The sequence below is a fragment of the Tinamus guttatus genome, unplaced genomic scaffold, assembly GCF_059628265.1.
Source record: "Tinamus guttatus ecotype Peru unplaced genomic scaffold, ASM5962826v1 Tinamus_guttatus_pri_ptg001150l, whole genome shotgun sequence".
Taxonomy (NCBI): domain Eukaryota; kingdom Metazoa; phylum Chordata; class Aves; order Tinamiformes; family Tinamidae; genus Tinamus; species Tinamus guttatus.
The window spans coordinates 2,559,810-2,577,916 of NW_028289684.1; the positions used below are offsets into that span (position 1 = coordinate 2,559,810).

At 53.2% G+C, this 18,107-nt stretch overlaps 2 protein-coding genes across 3 annotated transcripts in view; one reads left to right on the forward strand and one right to left on the reverse strand.

The window, feature by feature from the left end:
• The window catches only part of ACSS2 (acyl-CoA synthetase short chain family member 2), a 28,944-nt gene extending 19,773 nt beyond the window's left edge, over window positions 1-9,171 (forward strand). The window contains exons 8-18 of the mRNA XM_088538704.1: window positions 2,289-2,426; window positions 2,665-2,835; window positions 3,743-3,876; window positions 4,749-4,881; window positions 5,361-5,417; window positions 5,665-5,745; window positions 6,412-6,520; window positions 6,664-6,732; window positions 7,982-8,158; window positions 8,693-8,767; window positions 8,943-9,171. Coding sequence (XP_088394830.1) covers window positions 2,289-2,426; window positions 2,665-2,835; window positions 3,743-3,876; window positions 4,749-4,881; window positions 5,361-5,417; window positions 5,665-5,745; window positions 6,412-6,520; window positions 6,664-6,732; window positions 7,982-8,158; window positions 8,693-8,767; window positions 8,943-9,070 — 1,272 coding nt within the window. The 3' untranslated portion in view covers window positions 9,071-9,171. The remainder of the gene's footprint in view (window positions 1-2,288; window positions 2,427-2,664; window positions 2,836-3,742; window positions 3,877-4,748; window positions 4,882-5,360; window positions 5,418-5,664; window positions 5,746-6,411; window positions 6,521-6,663; window positions 6,733-7,981; window positions 8,159-8,692; window positions 8,768-8,942) is intronic.
• GSS (glutathione synthetase) overlaps window positions 1-18,107 on the reverse strand; it is an 88,609-nt gene that overhangs the window by 66,742 nt on the left and 3,760 nt on the right. The window contains exons 7-12 of one of the 2 annotated variants that reach the window (XM_010227993.2): window positions 17,334-17,411; window positions 15,532-15,598; window positions 14,686-14,880; window positions 14,367-14,448; window positions 13,671-13,860; window positions 12,709-12,977 (exon numbers count right to left, since the gene is read on the reverse strand). In XM_010227993.2, coding sequence (XP_010226295.2) covers window positions 12,854-12,977; window positions 13,671-13,860; window positions 14,367-14,448; window positions 14,686-14,880; window positions 15,532-15,598; window positions 17,334-17,411 — 736 coding nt within the window. In that variant the 3' untranslated portion in view covers window positions 12,709-12,853. Of the gene's footprint in view, window positions 1-12,708; window positions 12,978-13,670; window positions 13,861-14,330; window positions 14,449-14,685; window positions 14,881-15,531; window positions 15,599-17,333; window positions 17,412-18,107 lie in introns of those variants that run through there. The other variant, XM_088538705.1, reaches the window with a different exon arrangement.

The following is an 18,107-nucleotide window of genomic DNA, read 5'->3' on the forward strand; positions in this document are numbered from 1 at the left end:
GCCGTTGCATGTTAGTGACAGATACCACTAGCTGCTTGGCTGCGCTCACGGGGGTTGGCCACCCCGCCCACAGAGCGAGTGAACGTGGTTGAGGCTCCCGTGGTTGCTGCAAGGGCCGGAGGCCTCTTGGAGGAGAAGCAGATGCTGGAGAACATGGGGACACATTCTGGGGCCTGCTAGGGCCTGCAGCCTGTGTTCTGCTCCCCGTTTGGAGGGACTGGTCCGAACGCCTCGTTTTCTGTGACGAGAAGCTGTGGAGCATAAATGGAGCCGGTGGCCCCCTCTGCCTGTGCAGCCCGAGCTCTGCATGCTCGCAGTGTTGATGCCGCAGCACCGGTTCTGCTGCTGGAGAGGAGCCACCGCCTGTAGAGACCTCCGAACACGTGTGAACTGCTGACGGGGTGAAATGCGGATCACCGGGAATCCTGCTCTGCTTCCAGGGTTACGATGACACTTCATCTGTTTCCCTTTAAAAGCGGCTCTCCCAACGCGCTTCCCGTTGCACCGCGCTTGGCAGGGATCGCGTGCCGCTTTCCGGCTGCGCCCGCGCGCTGTGGGCAGGAAGCCTGGAGCTTCAGGGCCTGACCCAGCGGGCGGGCTCTGCTAACGCCTTCCCTGGAGCGGTGACCTCAGGAAGGCGCCTGACCAAAGCGATGGGGCCAAGCAACACGTGGTCTGCCGGAGCGCTCGGGGCGCGGGCGCGGGCCTCTGGGCAGGTTCTGCGGGCGGCAGCTGTGTTTGAGGCTCCAGCTCTCCCTAACATCAGCTGTGCGGGGGCCGTGGGCACTTGGCAGGAATCAGCCGAGGGGCCTTCCTGGCTCCCTGCCAGAACTCGCATGGTTGCACCGAGCCGTGTGTGTGTCCCCCCAACATCGGGGTGCCCAGCGCGTGCTCCTCGGTGGCCCCTGGCGAGCAGGTGAGCGGGAGGCAAGGCCTGGCTTGGCTCGCTGCGTGCCGTCCTGGGGCTATGACTTGTTCCAGAGGTTGGAGGAAGTTTGGTGCTAAAAGTAAGGCATCTTGGAATGAGGGATGCAGGGAAGTGAGTGTTTTGATGGGTCTGTGGGAGCCATGTGGGGACCCATTGGAGTTTTGAAACAGCCATGTGTGCTGTTCTCCAGGAATAGGGGCAGAGCAGGTGGTGTTCCTGCATCAGGTGTGCTGAGCTTCTGGCTGCTGCTGGACTGCAGGACCCCAGTGGCACTTCCCACTGGGAATTTTGGGGTGCAGGATTTCCAGTGGTGGGACTTGCATCCCTTCAGCTGATTCATATAGCCTGGAGCAGTTGGGATTCAACTCATTGCAGCTCACACATAAGATGGACTTGAGCCTGGAGCCCCACCAGCTGGGCAAGTGCCGTGAGCTCGGCTGCAGCCAGGTGCTTTGCTGCTCAGGTTCCTTTCCTACTCGTCTGGGCCATCTGCATCTCTCCCTCCTGGACCAAATTCTAATTCCAGGCCATTTGCTAACACGACAGTCTAGTGTGAGCAAGTGCTGGGGCCTAGGCTGCAGCCTGGGCACTCGTGTGCAGGCTGTGCTTGCGTGATGGGCCCTAGCTCTGCAGGAGATGATGTATGTAAGGAGAAGCAGCCCCAGCTGCATGTTGGCCTCCGTGCTGCAAAGCTTTGGGTCAGCGCGCCTGGCCCTGCGGAGATGTGGAAAGCAGAGGTCTGCTCTCTGCCTGAGGAACGTTGCCTGGGCAGCTGTTTCCCAAGTTCCTCCAAGGAAAGGAGAGAAGGTCAGGGGAAATTAGGCCTTGTGCTGAGCTGTGGCATCCCGGAGAGGTGGCTGGCCAAGGTGACTTTCACAGTGACCTCTTCTCACCACCCAGAAGCCCTGTTACAGCTCTGGCATCTGCTGCAGGAGCCCTCCGAGTTTTCCAGGGCCAGTAAACACATGGCCATGCTAAGGGACACCTGCTGGGTTGCTGTTGGATTGCTGCTGGGGGCAGCCCCAAAGAGCCGGAGGGGCAGCCCGTTTGCCACGACAGCGGTGCAGCCCCCGTCACGGTGAGGGGGATTTCTAGGCATTGCCAGCGGTTGGGCAAAGACACGTCAGGCCTTGCAGTGAGACCTCGTTCGAGGGCTTGCCTGGGGGCTGTGGGCTGCAAAAGGAGCTTCCTGCAGGGGAGCCACAGCTCGGGCGCATGGTTTGTGGCGAGCGGCTGGCACAGGGCTCTAGGCAGAAGCTGTGCAGGGAGTACCCGCCTGGATGGGCCACGAGGGGCTGCAGCCCCTTGTCCCTTCTCTCCGCTCTTGGAGCTCCCATCTCTAATCTTCCCCTTTTCTCAGACCCCCTGGGATCCCGCCACAGACGTGTGGTGGCACGAGCTGATGAGCAGCGCCAGCACGGAGTGCGAGCCCGAGTGGTGCGACGCAGAGGACGAGCTCTTCATCCTCTACACCAGCGGCTCAACCGGGAAACCCAAGGTACGACCAAGGTACCCTGCCCGCCTCGCTGCCCCACGCTCTGCACTGCACTAAGGCCTCAGAGATGGGAGCCAGAGAGGGTTCCTCCGGAGGCCTCCATAGGAACTATGGAGGCTTTGGGGGTGTGGGTCATTCCTGTTGCTGCTCCTCAATGGACCAGTAAGGCTCAGCTTGGGCTGGGATGGAGAGGACTCTGGCGGGGAGTTTGTCTTGATGATCCCGTGCCTTTTCCTTGCAGGGTGTTCTGCATACAGTGGGTGGATACATGCTCTTTGCAGCCACCTCTTTTAAATATGTGTTTGATTACCACCCCGAGGATATCTACTGGTGCACAGCTGACATCGGATGGATAACAGGCCATTCGTACATCACTTACGGACCCCTGGCAAATGGGGCAACTAGTGTGTTAGTAAGTGCTGGGTGGCACTCGGTGGCTCTCCTCCACGGTGTTGACCATGGCGCTGAGCTGCATCCCTGAACTGCTCTGTGCTGAGCTTGACAGGACACACATTTCTGTGCCAAGTCCCTTCATACTCTCTGTGCTATGTTGCAATGTGTTGTCCTCTGGGAGGAAGGGTGACAGTCCCCAGGAGGGCTTGGGTGACTGCTCAGTGCTGTAGAGGAAAGGAGTGGGTTCCTTGTGTGTTTTGGACCATTTTTCAAGTACTCCTGTTTCTTTCCCTTAGAAGCACAAGCCTCCTGTTCCAGGGGAGTCAGGGCTGCTGCAGCCTAAAACAGGAAGGCTGGATGCTGAGCAGGGAGAGATGTTCATACTGCTCAAATTGGTCTGGCAACCTGTATTTAACTCCTCTGACTGCATCTCCTTTGACAGCGTATGGGAAAAACAAAACAGGGAGTCAAGACCTTTTCCCAAAGCTCTCAGGGGGAAATGCAAGCAGAAAAAGTCACTTTTACATTAGGAGAATCTTTTTAAGGTTTTCGATGCCTTTGATTCTGGCTCTGTGACTCCATGTTTGGACCCATCACTTCATGCCTTGTGGAGAGTGTCACTGGTGGGACAGCTTTCTCTGCAATAACCACCCAAGTGCCCTCATTGCAAGGGAGTTTGTGGGGACATGGACTACAACATCTGGGGTTGGGAGTGGGGTGATAAATCCACACTGAGGAGAATGTAAGATGGGGCCACGGACCAGGCTGGTTTCACACACCGCTCCGCACTCCCCTGCATGCCAGTTGAGGACATGTAGGGATCCAACTGCTGTTCCCAGCGCCTGTTGCTTGTGAACGTCCCTGCAGACGGTTGCAGGGAGGTGGTGCTAATAGACAGCAGTGTCATTGCCCTGTTTCCCACTCAGTTTGAAGGTGTCCCCACCTATCCAGACATCGGCCGAATGTGGAGCATCGTTGACAAGTACAAGGTGACCAAGTTCTACACGGCGCCCACAGCCATCCGGCTGCTGATGAAACACGGGGAGGAGCCCGTCAAAAAGTGAGTGCTCCCGCAGTGCTGTGGGGGGCCCTGACGCCTGTGCAGCCCCAGGGTCCTGCCAAGGGGACACAATTTCTCTGAGCAGCAGCTTTCCCATTGCATTTTGTGAACAAAGCAGCATCTTCTGTTTTCAATCCAGAGATGAGCAGCCACCTATGGCTCAGATCTGAGCAGGTCCTTCCCGTTTAGCATTAGCTGCCGCAAAGCTCTGAGGATGCAGGCTCTGCTCTGCCCTGCTGCTGTGCAGAGGTGTGACAAGCAGCGAGCCTGTGTGTGTGGTGTTCCTTTACCCAGGGAAGAGAAAGAGCAGAGCTGAATGTGTCCTTGTCCCTACAATTCCTCCTAGAGTTGCACAGACATGTAACGAATGAAGGCAAATACTGTGAGCTCAACAGCTGACAGGTTGTGCTGAGGAGCCTGAGACTCAATTTACTATTCATAAGTTGAGTTTTAGCTCATTTCTGCTTTCGTATAAAACATGCAGGTAACAGAAGTTTCCAAAACAGTTTTGTCCCCTTTGCTCTCTCAAATCAGCGGGGGAAAAAAAATAACAGCCAGGCTTTTTCATATAATTAAGTGATCCCCATCACACAACAGTGCTTCTAACTTGGAGCCATTCCCCATGCCAAGGTAGGTGAAACGCTCTCTATTGGTAAATAGAAGTTAGGCTTTTAAGGTTGCGGTTGTAATGAGCTGAATGTGGCCTTGGTCTGCTGTGAGCTTAGAGTGGGACATACCCAAACCCTGGAGGTCTCTTCTCCAGCCACATGGAGGAGCATTCGGGAGGACGAAAACGTGCCTGGAAACCCGTAGGGTGTTTGGGTGGCCTAGAGCTGCCTGCAGGCCCGCGAGTCCCTGGCTCTGCTCCGCAGGCACAGCAGGAAGTCTCTGAAGGTGATGGGGACGGTCGGGGAGCCCATCAACCCTGAGGCCTGGCTGTGGTACTACCGCGTGGTGGGAGAAGAGAGGTGTCCCATCGTGGACACGTTCTGGCAGACGGAGACGGTGAGTCCTCGTCCGGGGGCTGCGGGACCTCCCTTTCCCGGGTGCGCCCGGCAGGTAGCGGGGTCCCCTTTGCAGGTTGGCTGCAGTATTACTATGGGGACCAGCTGTTTGGCTTGTCCAGGAGCCTCCCGACCTCCTGCGTGCCCAGGATTGAATCCGTTGGCTCCAATTCTCCTCTCTCTTTCCTGGACCTCAAAGGCCTGGACCTCGGCTCCCCAGGGAGGCCTTTCCCTGGGATGGCTGCCGGCAGTCTGCTCTGATCCCTGCTTGCAGCTGCCCTCTCCGCCTCTTTGTCTTCTCCAGCAGCTCCAGGACCTCCTGCCCCAATCCAGCCCACTGTCTCCCTCCTCCTTGAGGCCCTGTCTCTGCCTGTCCTGAGCAGGCAGCACCCGACTGTGACAAGAGGCAACCGGAGCCAAGAGACAGCGGCCGTGGGACGGGACCCAGCCTAACCGCCTTCGCTTTGCCTCTCCCTGCAGGGTGGCCACATGCTGACGCCGCTCCCTGCTGCCACCCCCATGAAGCCGGGCTCTGCTGTGAGTAGCTGGTGTCCTCGGAGGGAGGGGACAGCCCTGCGCGGCCCCGGCCTGGGCTCTGTGCTGAGGTGGCTTTGGGCTGCAGTGGCCCATGTTTCACATCAGTAGGTGGCCACAATGCGAAATGCCCGGCCTGACATCTCCAGATGTCACTTCCAGAGCTGCTCCTGCTCTGCCCACTGCCCTGTCCAGCTCACAGGCTACTTTCAGTGTTGGGGTTTTCATCTCTCCTTGCTTTTCATGACAGACGTTCCCCTTCTTCGGCGTGGTCCCCGCCATCCTGAACGAGTCGGGAGAAGAGCTGGAAGGAGAAGCAGAAGGCTACCTGGTAAAGAGGGGCTCACGGTCCTCCCAACCCTGCCCTTGTCCCTGCCTGTTCCCCACGAGCTCCAGCACGTTCCTGGTACACTGCACACATCTCCACCTACGCTGGTTCCAGCCAAGGGGCCTTTTCAGTGACAAGAACAGCCTCTACTGCCATAACTCAAGTTTTATGTCCTAAACAAGCCATGTAAGCAATCACTGATGCAACACACAGAAGGCAAAAGCTTTTCAATAAGCTCCTCTGCCAAGCATGGTGAGACTTGCCCAATAGAGAAGCACTGCAGTGAGAGCAGGGCCAGCAAGTGTCATCACCCACAGTCATCTCTGCAGCGCTTTTATTACTGCATCCTGCTGCCCCTGCAGGATTATTTCCCCTCCCATCATGCAAGAAGTACAGTCTGTTCCATCCTGGAATGGGGTGGGTAGAACAGCAGGTGTCTGCTATCCTGATCCCAGGAAGAGCTCTTCAGTGTGAGGTAGTTGCTCCCCCCTTTTGCCAGGCAGTTGCAAAAGGATAAATTATGCTAAGGTCGTGGAGCAGCGTAGGAACTGCACCTGCTGCCCAGGGTTATTTAGGTCAATAGGGGTGATTTGAAACAACTGACCAAGAATGAGCACTGCTGGTTGGGTTCTGCTCCCGCTGACTCGTGTCTGCCTTTTTCACTGTCAGGTGTTTAAACAGCCCTGGCCAGGAATAATGCGCACAGTGTATGGAAACCACCAGCAATTTGAAACCACCTACTTCAAGAAGTTCCCTGGGTACTACGTGACGGGCGATGGTAAGACGGTGCGGGGAGCATGTGGCTGCAGGGGCCTGGGGCCAGCAGTATAAATCTTGCTCTGTCCTGGACTCAGAATCCCTTATCAGTTGCTCTGAGGGGTGACACTGCTTCCTCACACTGTCATTTCTGCCTATTTTTAGGTTGCAGGAGAGATAAAGATGGTTATTACTGGATCACAGGACGAATTGATGACATGTTGAATGTTTCTGGTAAGAAAAACAACTTGTGTCTTCTGTGGAAGCCAGTGTAGCTTTTTAGATGCCAGCTAAAACCACAGCATTGCTCTATGGGACACAGCTCTGTCCCTGACTCTGCCCAGCAACCTGTCCTTGAGCTGGATCGGATTGCAGGATCTTGCTCATTTCCAAGTCAAGTAGAGGCTGTGACTTTGTGACTCTCTGGGATAATCTTTCCAGAGGAAACATCCTGGAGAGAAGCAGCTTTCTGTAGCCTCTTAGAGGAAGTCTTTAAGCACTCAAGGTGCTTCCATGCTGAAGCATTTAGCGTGACAGGAGATTTTAGAATCATAAAATAATTAGGATGGGCAGGACCTCTGGCATCTCTAATCCAAGCTGCTGCTCCAGGTGGGCTAAGCTCAAAGCCAGATCAGGCTGCTCAGGGCTTTGTCAGGTTGAATTCTGAAATTTTCAAAGGATTGAGGCTCTCTCACCTCTCTTGCTTGAGTCTTCTGATTCACCGTAATTTCGCCCCACCATGCCTTCCCTATGCTGTCTTAAATAGCTCCCTTCCTCCTTTCCTGCAGGCAGTAGCCTACATGTTCTTGTTACTGGTTTTGAGGTTGCTGCACTTTCCTCATATCAGACTTCATCCTTCATCCTTAAGTTAATGCTTGTTCATGTAACACTTCTTCAGTTGATTATCTGGGGAGTTATTCATCTTCCCGTGGTTTCCTGTGCCAGCAGTCCCAAGGTAGAGTGGCAGAGTGCAGGTACTGTTGGAGCAGAAGTTAAAAAAGAGAGTTGTGCCCCTGGGAGCTTCCTCCATCTCTCCCAGATGAGCACAGTGCCCAACAGAGACAGTCCTTGTGCTCTGCAGATTCAGGCCTGCTCCTCTCTGCATGGGCCAGGTGACCTTGTGGACACATCTCCCCTTAGCAATTCCACTTCTCCTCAGCCTTCGCTTTCTTTAATCTGATGGATGTGAACAATTCACAAATCTGTTTAAGAAGCCTAAAGGTAATAGGGATAAGGGCCAGGGACACGGAGCCTTTGTCTGCGGCGCTTAGCTAATCCTGCGCTGATGGGAGGACAGCCCGACACAGCACTGTTGAAGGGAGGGGTTATTCCTAATCTGTTTTCTCAGCCACACAGAATTGGCGGTGTCAAACTTAGTTTTAGGACTTTTTGTACTCACAGGCTCCTTCCTCATGGTTGCAGGGTGCCTCTGAGGCCTCAGCCCCACATGGCTCGGTAAAATGTTGCCTCTCTCTGCTCCCAGGCCACTTGCTGAGCACTGCGGAGGTGGAGTCGGCCTTGGTGGAGCACGCGGCCATCGCGGAGGCCGCGGTGGTCAGCCACCCGCACCCCCTCAAAGGCGAGTGCCTCTACTGCTTTGTGACGCTGAGAGATGGCCACGAGTTCACCAAGAACCTGACAGAGGAGCTGAAAAAACAAGGTAGCAACAGCCACAGCGACTGGACGCCACACGGCCGGGGAGGAGGCGGTGCTGGGCGGGCAAAGGAGGGGTTGAACCTGAGTGATGGTAGGCGAGGGCGCAGGGAGCGCGGGGAACGCAGCGTGGACACCTGCGCCAAGGTGCCCTCTCTGCCTGGAGAGCACGGCTGGCAGACACTAAAATTACAGCTCCCGGCCTTGGCTGCTCATATGAAGCCACCTGGAGCCCTGGGAAGCTGGTAGCCGAGCAGAGGCCTCGCATGGCCTGCAGCAGTGCTCACCTGCACGGGGGCTGATCCCACGGCTCCCCCGTGCAGGCTTGTTGCAGAGGGCCTTTTGGAGGTGACCTGCCCGCAGCCCATCTCCAGTGACAAACCCACAGCTTTAGGCCACAGCAGGGTGGAAATATCTGGAGATCCAGCATGTTTTCCACAACTGCTTCATTGCCTGGGGTAACCTTTTGGTTGGTTGTGCCCTGCTCTCACTGAATTCTTTCATTGTCACCAAGGAATCTTTTTATTATTCTTTTTTTTAGTCCGAGAAAGAATTGGACCGATAGCAACACCCGATTACATCCAGTACGCCCCCAGCCTGCCCAAAACGCGCTCAGGTAAGGGGGTTAGTTACAGCACTGAAGGATGGATATGCTTAAAGCACTTGTCTGGTTCCACTGAAGCCCAAGGGGACAAAACCCAGGACCAGGGGGATGCAGGAGGTCTGGGCAGTCCCTAGGCCATGCTGACAGGCTCCTGCATCCTGCTTTCCTCTCCTGGCTCTCTTTACAGGAAAGATTACCAGAAGGATATTAAAGAAGATTGCCCAAAATGACCAAGATCTGGGGGACATCTCCACCCTGGCGGACCCAGATATCATAAACCACCTTTTCAAGAACAGATGTGACACTAAGCTGTAGCAGCGTGACCTGTCCCTGCTGAACAGAACTGCAGCAGCAGTGTCCTGAGGAGCGGGTCCCTCAAGAAACTGCTGTCTGCCCTGGAAAAGAAACCTTGCCCTGATGAACTGAGCATACAAAGGCTGTAAGGGAGGGAACGGCCGGCTCTGCAGAGGCCTCGTCGCCCTCGTGCGTCCGCGCCTCAGCGGAGCGCTTCAGTGCGCGGAGCTCCCAGCGCCGTCACTGCTGACAGAGGGACTTCTGCTCTTCCCTTCCCATCACCTTGTTCATGATTTTGGAGGGGGCTGGGAGGGGGAATTAATTAATTTTATGTAATTGAGGGGTCCTGGTGTGTTGCCTGCAGCAGGAAGGAGCGGGAGGCTGGAAAGGAAGGGGCACTCTCCTGCCAAGGGTGGCACCACAGAAGTCTTTGTCTGGGGTGTGCTCTGTACAGCACTGTCCTCTGCTCCCTCGTGCCACCAGTGAAGCCTAGAGGCAGGACAAGGCCTGGGGTGAGACACAGATGCTACTGCTACCAAAAGGACAGGGGAGAGGGGGGGAAAAAACACAACCCAAGCCACCCCACTGCTCTACAGAGGCACTTCTCCCAGTACAGGCCAACCAAGTGTGTGTTAGAGGGCAGCAAGCTCCTTACTGCAGCAAAGAAAACAAGGCAGATAGGGCTGTATTCACAAAAATGAAAGAGGGAAAGACATTTAAATCCAGCAATTGCTTAAATCTGATAGGGCCTTTTGATATGAGGGGGAAAAAAGAGAAAATTTTATCTCCAGCTAAAAGGTGCTGCCAAAGCCAACAATCCTGCCATAAATTAATTAAACTTAACTGCAGCCCTGGGTTGGGCTGGGAAAGATACCTCCTTTCTAATGGCTGTATTGGAAGTAGGCAGGAGCTGCTTGAGTTTACACTTCAACCAAAGGAGAAAGGGGCTGTAAAACTTGTTGCAAGAGCTGTTTGTGAACCCCAGTGTACAGGCTTTACCTGTAAAATGAGCTGATTTCTCGATGGTCTTGAAGGGAAGCAGCTGTCTCCAAGGCAGATTGCTCCAGGGAAGGTTAGAGGTGCTCTGAGGGGGTGTTGGCCAAGTCTCATTTCCTACCTGCTACTCTCCTTGGCACAGTACTCGCCTGTGATATGTAACCTCAGTGTGTGCCTGTGTCATACACTCCCCCCACAGCTCTGTACACTTGCTCCCACACTTGCTCTCTTCCTGTTTTCCTCTGAGTCTGCTATGTAATTTTGGCTGGAAACAGCTAGAATTCTATGCAAAAAGGGAATAAAAATCAAAGAAACAGAATGGAAACTGGTCTGGCACATGTGCACTGGTTGGAGGTAGCTGTCTGGTGTATGAGTCCAGACAGAGCCAGGAGCCTGGCAGTTATCCTTAACCCACATGTTATGGAAACCATGAGCTCCTCGTGGTAAAGGTCTGGCAGAGCAAGCAGGGAACCTCTGCGTTGATGCCAGCCTCTTCCCCCTGCCCATCTTGTTCCCAAAGCCAGCAAAGGTGCTGGAGCAGAGCTGGTCCTCACGCCGCTGCAGTCCTCCACACCAGTCTCCACTGCTCCTCCACCCTCGAGGTTGGACTTCAGTCTCAAGTTCATTGCCAGCAGAGATTTCAACCATTTCCTCATGCCTAAAAAAAAAAAAATCTCAACTGCTCTGAGACTAGGCTGGTTATCTGAGCAAGAGCCCAGGAGAGATGAGGGCAAACAACAGCTTGAATTGCTTAAGACTGAGCCTGATTGTGCCAGTGTGGGCAGTAAAAGCTCCTCAGCCCACCCTGCAGCAGGGGTAGGTGCTGGTCAGCAACATGTGGCCCCCACATACAGAGCCTGGTTGTGGCTTGTTCAGAGCTCTGTGTCCCTGTGCCCCAGGCAGGCATCACACTAGGGTGACTTAAGCACTGCCATTGTGGCCAGCCACAGTGCTCATCACTCTGTTCAGAGCCATTTGCCTGTCTCCAAGAGCAAGTGAATGTCAAGCCATAGGAGATGGCATCTTTCCCTTTCCCCTGGGCATTCAGTGGTTACCTCTCCCCAAGAGCCTGATTGCAGCTTAAAAATCCCTTCAGAAGAGATTCAATCCCCTGTTCCTAGGCAGCACGTGGCACATCACACCAGCACAGGAGCTGAGCTAGTTCCTCCGGAGCAGGGACCATCCGCCTGTCTCAACACGGGAGAGAGCAACAACCTGGGCTCCGAGCACAGCTCAGGAGTGTTGTCCTGGGAAGCATTACAGGGTTTGGCTTTCCTGAAGTCCTGCATGAACAAAACACAAGCTGGTTGTGGGGACAGAGACTGTCAGCACTCGTGTCTCCTCAACCTGGGTCTGCAAGGCCTGCAGGGTTGTTTGCAGTTATGTACGTAGAAAAATAACCCTCACATGTTCCAGAGCAGCTACAGAGGAGATGAGCAAGGAAGGAGAAATCAACAGGGAAAGGAATGATGACAGCTCTGACCTACTCCCACAAACTTTGGAAGTGCTGCAGTACCTGGTATGCTGGTAATTGATACCCTTAAAGCCAAAATTCAAAAGGTCCATCACCATAAGAGATGCCCCTGGCAGAGAACAAGGAAATATGAACTAATTTTCCTTGTGGGTATATTCCCAGACAAAACTGACATGAGAACAGCATTCAGACTGAGCGTACATTTTAATCTCAGCATGGGGGTAATTAGCCCCCCCACCCCAACTAAACAACAACCCAGAAGCACAGAACCAGTTACACTGAAAGAACAGAAAGATTTCCAAGTTCAAGGATTCATGATTAAAGCACCCAGCCTGAGCGCTGCCCTTGGGGGCTGCTGCACAGCACCAGAGCAGCAGCACATGTGGCAGGGTGTAGGCACAGATTCAGTCAACAAATTGATTCATAAGAAATATTGCCTTAAAGATTCTTCTCTCAGGTCTCATTAAAAAGCAGAGCTAAGGCTACCTGGGTGCTTTACCAGGCCACTTCCAGAGAGGCCCCTCTATTTTATGTTTCTCTATGAATTGCTTGGCTCAATAAGGGCAGGTGGAGGAGGGTCACACCAGTGGAATGGGCAGAAGGCCACAGGAGCAGAGCCCAATTGTCCCCTTCACTGATACCATCAGTGTATGAAATCTTAAGGGCGGCACCTCTCGCCATCCACTTCTACTAGTCCCAGCGGTGACAGCAGTGGCAGAGCCACGTAGGCAGTAATGGGCTGCCACTAGGAACTGCCACCTGCTCCAGGGAGGAACGAACACAAATCCTGTGTCTGAAGAACGCAGCAGGCAACAGCACCGAGGCCTGGGCAGCTCGGGCTGTGTTTGCTTCCCTCTGCACATCCCTTGTTTCCCACCCAACAAAGGTGCCACCTCACCCCACCACATGTGCTGGGAGGATGATTAAAGGGGCCAGGCCTCTCTGCTGATGCCCTGCTCCCTGCCAGGGGGCAGACCAGGGAGGGGATGCTCAGTGCACTCACCATTCGGATTTGCAATACATAGCACTGCCTGGAGGCTAGACCCCAAGGAAACATCTGAATCAATGCGACAGTGGGAGGTCGGGGCTGGAGGCTGGAGCTGGGGCAGGGCTGGACCCACTGAGCAGGAAGGGGAAGGGAATCCCTTCTTCTGACAGAGGAATTGCAAATGAGAAGCTGGACCTGGCATGCAGGTCTCGTGGAACCATTATGTTTGTACAGTCCCTCCTCCTGATCCCAAACACCTCAGGCCTTGGTAATTGCACCCTAAGGAAAACATCCCTGTGGTAGATGAGCTCTTCAGACAACAGAGCAAGGATGGGGCATCACCTCCTCACACCAAGTAGGGGGTGTCCAGCACTGCCACCCCAGCTGCCACCCCACCGTCCGCGTGCTCGATTGCCTTGGTCCGCAGGAGGTGGCCGGCGGCCTTGTTCATCACCATCTCCTTGCCCTGTCTGCAAAAGAAAAGGGCAACTGAGCACCTGCAGAGCAGAAAACTCACATTTCTACTGCCTTGGGGAATTTGACTGGCATTCCCCACCAAAGCCACAGCACAGGGTCGTTAACTGGCATGTTAAGGCTCTCTGGTCTAGGGCAGAGTAATAACGAAGCTGTGCTTATTTTCTGCACAGCAATGACACAGCTGTGTGCTCAGACAGGTCATTTCTGTCAGATTTCTTTCTACTGTCACGTTGTTAGTGCTGCCAGAGCACATTTATTCCTAAAATTGTATAAGAAGGACTTAAATCATGGAAACATCTTCATGGATCTAAGATGGTTTGCACAAAAAGAGCAGTTATTTATGACTGAGCACAACCGTGTTAAGTCTTCAGATATTGCTGAGGCCCCTGGGGGTTCAGCGAAGCATTGCTGCTACAGCCATCCTGAGAGGTACCACCCCAAACACACAGCAGTGAGACGTTCGTGTTTCAGGTGGCAGTGACTGTGTTTGGCAGCAGGTTCAGAGCAGCAGTTCAGCATCTGAACCCAGTGCTCAGAAAGAAGCTGTCAGGGACAGTGACTTGCCACATCTGTCCCCTCTTCATTACGCGCCCCACACCCGCCCTGCTGCTGTGCTCAGATGGTGCAGAGGGGAAATCGTTCCCAAAGGAAGTGCTGGCGACAACAGCTATCCACATATTTCCTACCTGACGTAGACACCAAAAATCCCAAGCTCTGAGATGCACTCGGAAACTTTCAGAGGACTATGAGGCCGCAGCAAGTAGTTCTTAGATGGCTGTGGTTTGATCTTATCCATCAGAATGTAAGAGGTCCTCTCAGGGCTGTCTTTGATCTTCTCCAGAACGTGCCTGAGCTCTTCACCATAGAGGTTGTTTCCTGACAACAAAACCAGCAGGTCAGGCACATCCCAGCACAGCAGCAGAAGCTGTTTGCCCCAGGCAGCCCAAATAGGTGCAGCCTTTGCCATGTGCTGTCCAGGTTCCTTGTGTCTCCAGCTCTAGGAGCTTGGGAAGGTTCTTCAGCAGCAGGATCTCCGTGCCAGGAGCAGCTTCTTTGTGCCAGGATCTTGGGAAGGGCTAGACAAGCTGCCTGCTCCTGGCCAGCCCCAAATGCCTTGCTCTTGCTGGTCAGGTCCCTAACGGGCCTCACAACCCTACACGTGAGATGTTGCTCATGCTCACACCATCTTACCAAAGCCAGCGAGGCCACACAAGGTCATGGGAAGAGGTGATGAAAAGAGCTGTTTCTAAAGTCTAGGCAGGACCGAAACAGATTTGAAACATGCCAGTGGCATTCTTGTTGCACCTCTTACAGGAAGCCATCCTTTTATAACACAGTACAGGAACATGATGAAAACCCCCAGGACCCACTCCAGCTCTTACCTCCACCCTCTCGTTGTGGCTTCAGCACAAAGTGGTCAGGGGCAGCAATGGCCTTAGCAGCCACCTTGTCACCCTCTTCTCCCTGGCAGCAAGGATGGCAACAGCAAAGCATCAGGGAAAAGCAGGGGCTCCCGCACAGCCCTCTCTGAGCAGGGCCACCCAGGTCCCTACCAAGGCCACAAAGCCCTTTCAGGAGGTCAGATTTTACAAAGTGCTTCCAAGATCAGTTTCAATTGCCACTTTTCTTAACTAAAGAGAAATATTAAACAGGCCGAGCGTATCTGCACATTTACTTCTGCTCCAGACACGCATCACTCACCAGGTCCAGCGAATAGAGCCCAGTGAATGTTTCTCTTATCCGAGCCACAGAGGCCACACGGCCTGGCAGGAGTCTCTCCAGCATCCCCGGCCGGGTCAGCTCCTGCTGGACCTTCTTGGTCCCAGCGAGTTGGGTAGCAATGTCAGGGCACTTCACTGCCCTCGACCTCTCCAGCAGCAGTCGTGCCTCCCAGTTCTAAGACACAGGGAGAGCAATAATCCCATCAGCAAAGTAATCATTTTATTTACCCATCTCTGTTCACTTACTGACATACAATTTCCTCCTCCCTCCTTATCTGCCAGGGAAGGGGGTGGAAAGCTTGACACACAGGAGAGAAGGAGGCAAATGCACGTGTGGATCTCCTGCTGCCTCTGGAAACGGCACAGCCAGGTTAGTTCAATGCCTTTACTTGCATCCCCTCTGCAGCTTGCCCAGTGCTGGCACTTGCAGACAACAGCAAGATTTGGTCTGCATCATTATCACCTCCAGCTTAAGGGCAGAAAATTATTATCCATGAAAATCATCCATATCCATTCAGGACTTAACTCTTTGAGCAGGTGCTCACATCCGCATTAAACTACACAGTACAGAAGTGCTGTGGATAAGAGGTGACAAGGCAAATGGCTCTTGGAGGAGAAGGCCATTCATTCTTCCTACTGCCTATGCAGGAGCACAAGAGTGCCAGGGACACTCCTACGTACTGCAGAATCACAGCTTCCCAATGGGATCAGCCCTGCTGGACAGGGCTAATCCTACCCAGGATGAGACTGATCCCACCTGGGATCGTGGGCAGGTTCAGAGCTGCTGGGCACTGCAGTTTTTCCAATCCCAGCAGTCAGTACCAACCTGTGGATCGTAGTTTTGGGGCACGTAGCCCTCTCTGTAGTACACCACTGCTACCTCCTGGCCATCTCTGGAACAGAAGGCACCAACAGTCACAAAATCAGGCCAGCCACCAAATCCACCCCTCTACTCAAGCCCTCTGGCACCCCAAGCAGACAGCTCTGCGACATGATAGTGTCCAAAGTGTTATGGGACCAGCCTGAGCAGCTGGCTGGGCTGCAGCAGCCAGAACTTCTCCCCCACCAAAACACTTATGTCTAAGCCATCTTCTAACATGGTACTTGGAACAGACACCTTGATATGTTCTTCCAGGAACAGCCCACTCCAATATGTTCAAGTTCGCATTTGTATGCTAGTCCTACAGCAACCACAGCTACTGCTGGCATCAAAAAGTATCAGGACAACCATCTAGTTCAGTTACTGTGGGTCTCACCTGTGTTTTCCTATTCATGCACTGCCCCTAGACTGTCTCACTGCAAAGCCAGCAAAGAGGGTTCCAGTGGAGGCCAAACTCTCTTCTAAGGAGTCTTTGTCATCTTTGTTTTCCTCTCTACACCCCTTCCCTCTTCACATTTGCCCCTTCTCCTTGGCCTCGCGGGCTGCTCTGCTCCTCCTCATGATGGGGACCAGACCTTGCAGAGGAAGCTCTCTTCTCTGCGAGAGAAGGCAGATGAAAGCAGGTGACTGCAAACTCCTTTGCTCCTCTCCACAGGGCTCTAGCTGCTCTGACATGAGGCCTCTGCATGACTAACTGATGTCTCCATAACTCACACACTCAGCACAGCAGGCAGGTGAGAATTTATTTTTTTAAACAGCTTTTGCCACTGGGAGCCAGGCCTAGGCGCTGAGGGGTCCTTCTCCAACGGCAGCTCAACGGTGGGACCCCAACTCAACATCCTGCCCCAGGCACAAAAACATCCCGTGCGCTGCTCTTAATCTACCTGCAGCACCACACACACGAGCTTTGGCCACGCAAACTGGGAATAAAAACACTGACGCTGGCTAGGAGGCAGGGACTGGAATTTGGAGGCATTTGTCAGTAAGGAAAGAGGAAGCTCTGCAGGAAGCTCAGTGGAGACCCTCTCCCCTTAACTGGCAATGACAAGTGTGTTAATTAAACATGGCAAAAGCACCAAGCATAAAACTACACTGAAAAATCAACCTAAGCAGAAATAACAAATGGAAATAACATTAGCATGAAATCACTGTTTCCTTTAGGCCTGCGTAGCCTAAAGGAAAAGCTGTGCAGTACATTACTCTGGAAGTCAGGATAAACATCACATTTGGAATCAACTGTTTTACTGTGGGAAGAGTCTATAAACCCACAGCCCAATCTTTGTAAGAACGGAGGAGAAGCCAAATGCACTCAAAACTAACAAATCCCACAAAGACATGTAAAATGCTTCCTCCCCTAGCACTAACTGCCACTACCAGAGCAACACATGAACGGAAAACAGGAAATGTCCCTGGGGAAACCTCTGCAATAGTCAGAACTTTCCATAGCAGACGTATGTGAAGGAAGCAAAGATCCTGGAGAGCTCTCACGGCTGTGATTGAAAGGCTTTCACATGTAAGGGACTAAAGTGTATATACAAAATCCCATCAGCATGGAAAACAAAAATCATTCCCATTTCATACAAAGTGGCAACAGCCCTGCAAAACAGAAGAGAACTGCATTCTCAGAAAGCCACTATTAGCACTCAAAAACACACCCAAAATTCCCACTTAGAGCTCATGAAACTGCCATGCAGTCATCTCTGTGTACCCAACAGCCACCAGGAATGCGCACCTTGGCTCATACTCACATATACAGCCTCCTGGCATCGTCTAGAGATCCCTTTTCAAACACGTCTCTGAACCGTCTCCTGATGACCCGAATATTCCTGTAAGAAAAAAGGAGTCACCAGGCTGTGTGTGGAGTTACTTGAGCCAGAAGTCAAAAGTGGAAAAGTGGAACCCAACAAGGAGGATGTGCATGCTCTTCCACAGGCATTCCTAGCATTCCTCAGGTCAGACTAGTCCCTGTTTTCAGCACTCATGCCCTCTCTCCAGACCAAACACTAGGAAGCAAAATATCTGCTTAGGCACACTGCATTTTTCCTCATCTCTCACCTTTTAAGGTGTTTCTAGGAGAATTCAGTATTCTGCTTCTTTTATCCCTACATGACAGATATATTCACTGTTGGCTTCAAAGCCAAAAATTGCAGATAAAATTTTACATCCTGCGTTTCCCAACTTCATGCTGTACAGGCTTTCTCCACAAAGAGGCAGTGTGGCCCTGGGGATGTAGTGACACACTCAGCAGCCAGCCTGATTCCTACAAAACTATGAATCTGTAAGGTCTCCTACTGCACCAGCACAGTCTGGAGGGGCTCAGGGCTAGATGGCATCAAAACACTCCCCATTTCAACACCCTTTAACCCACAGCCACGTTCCTTCCTTAGCCCAGATCTTTCACAAAGATCTTTGAAGTTTTATGAAACCTCCTGTCCTGAGCAGGATAACAAGCAGGACCCTCATTAACACAGCTCTGCTCCAAAGTGTCCTTTTGGAGAGACGTGCCCCACAGCAAAGCCACC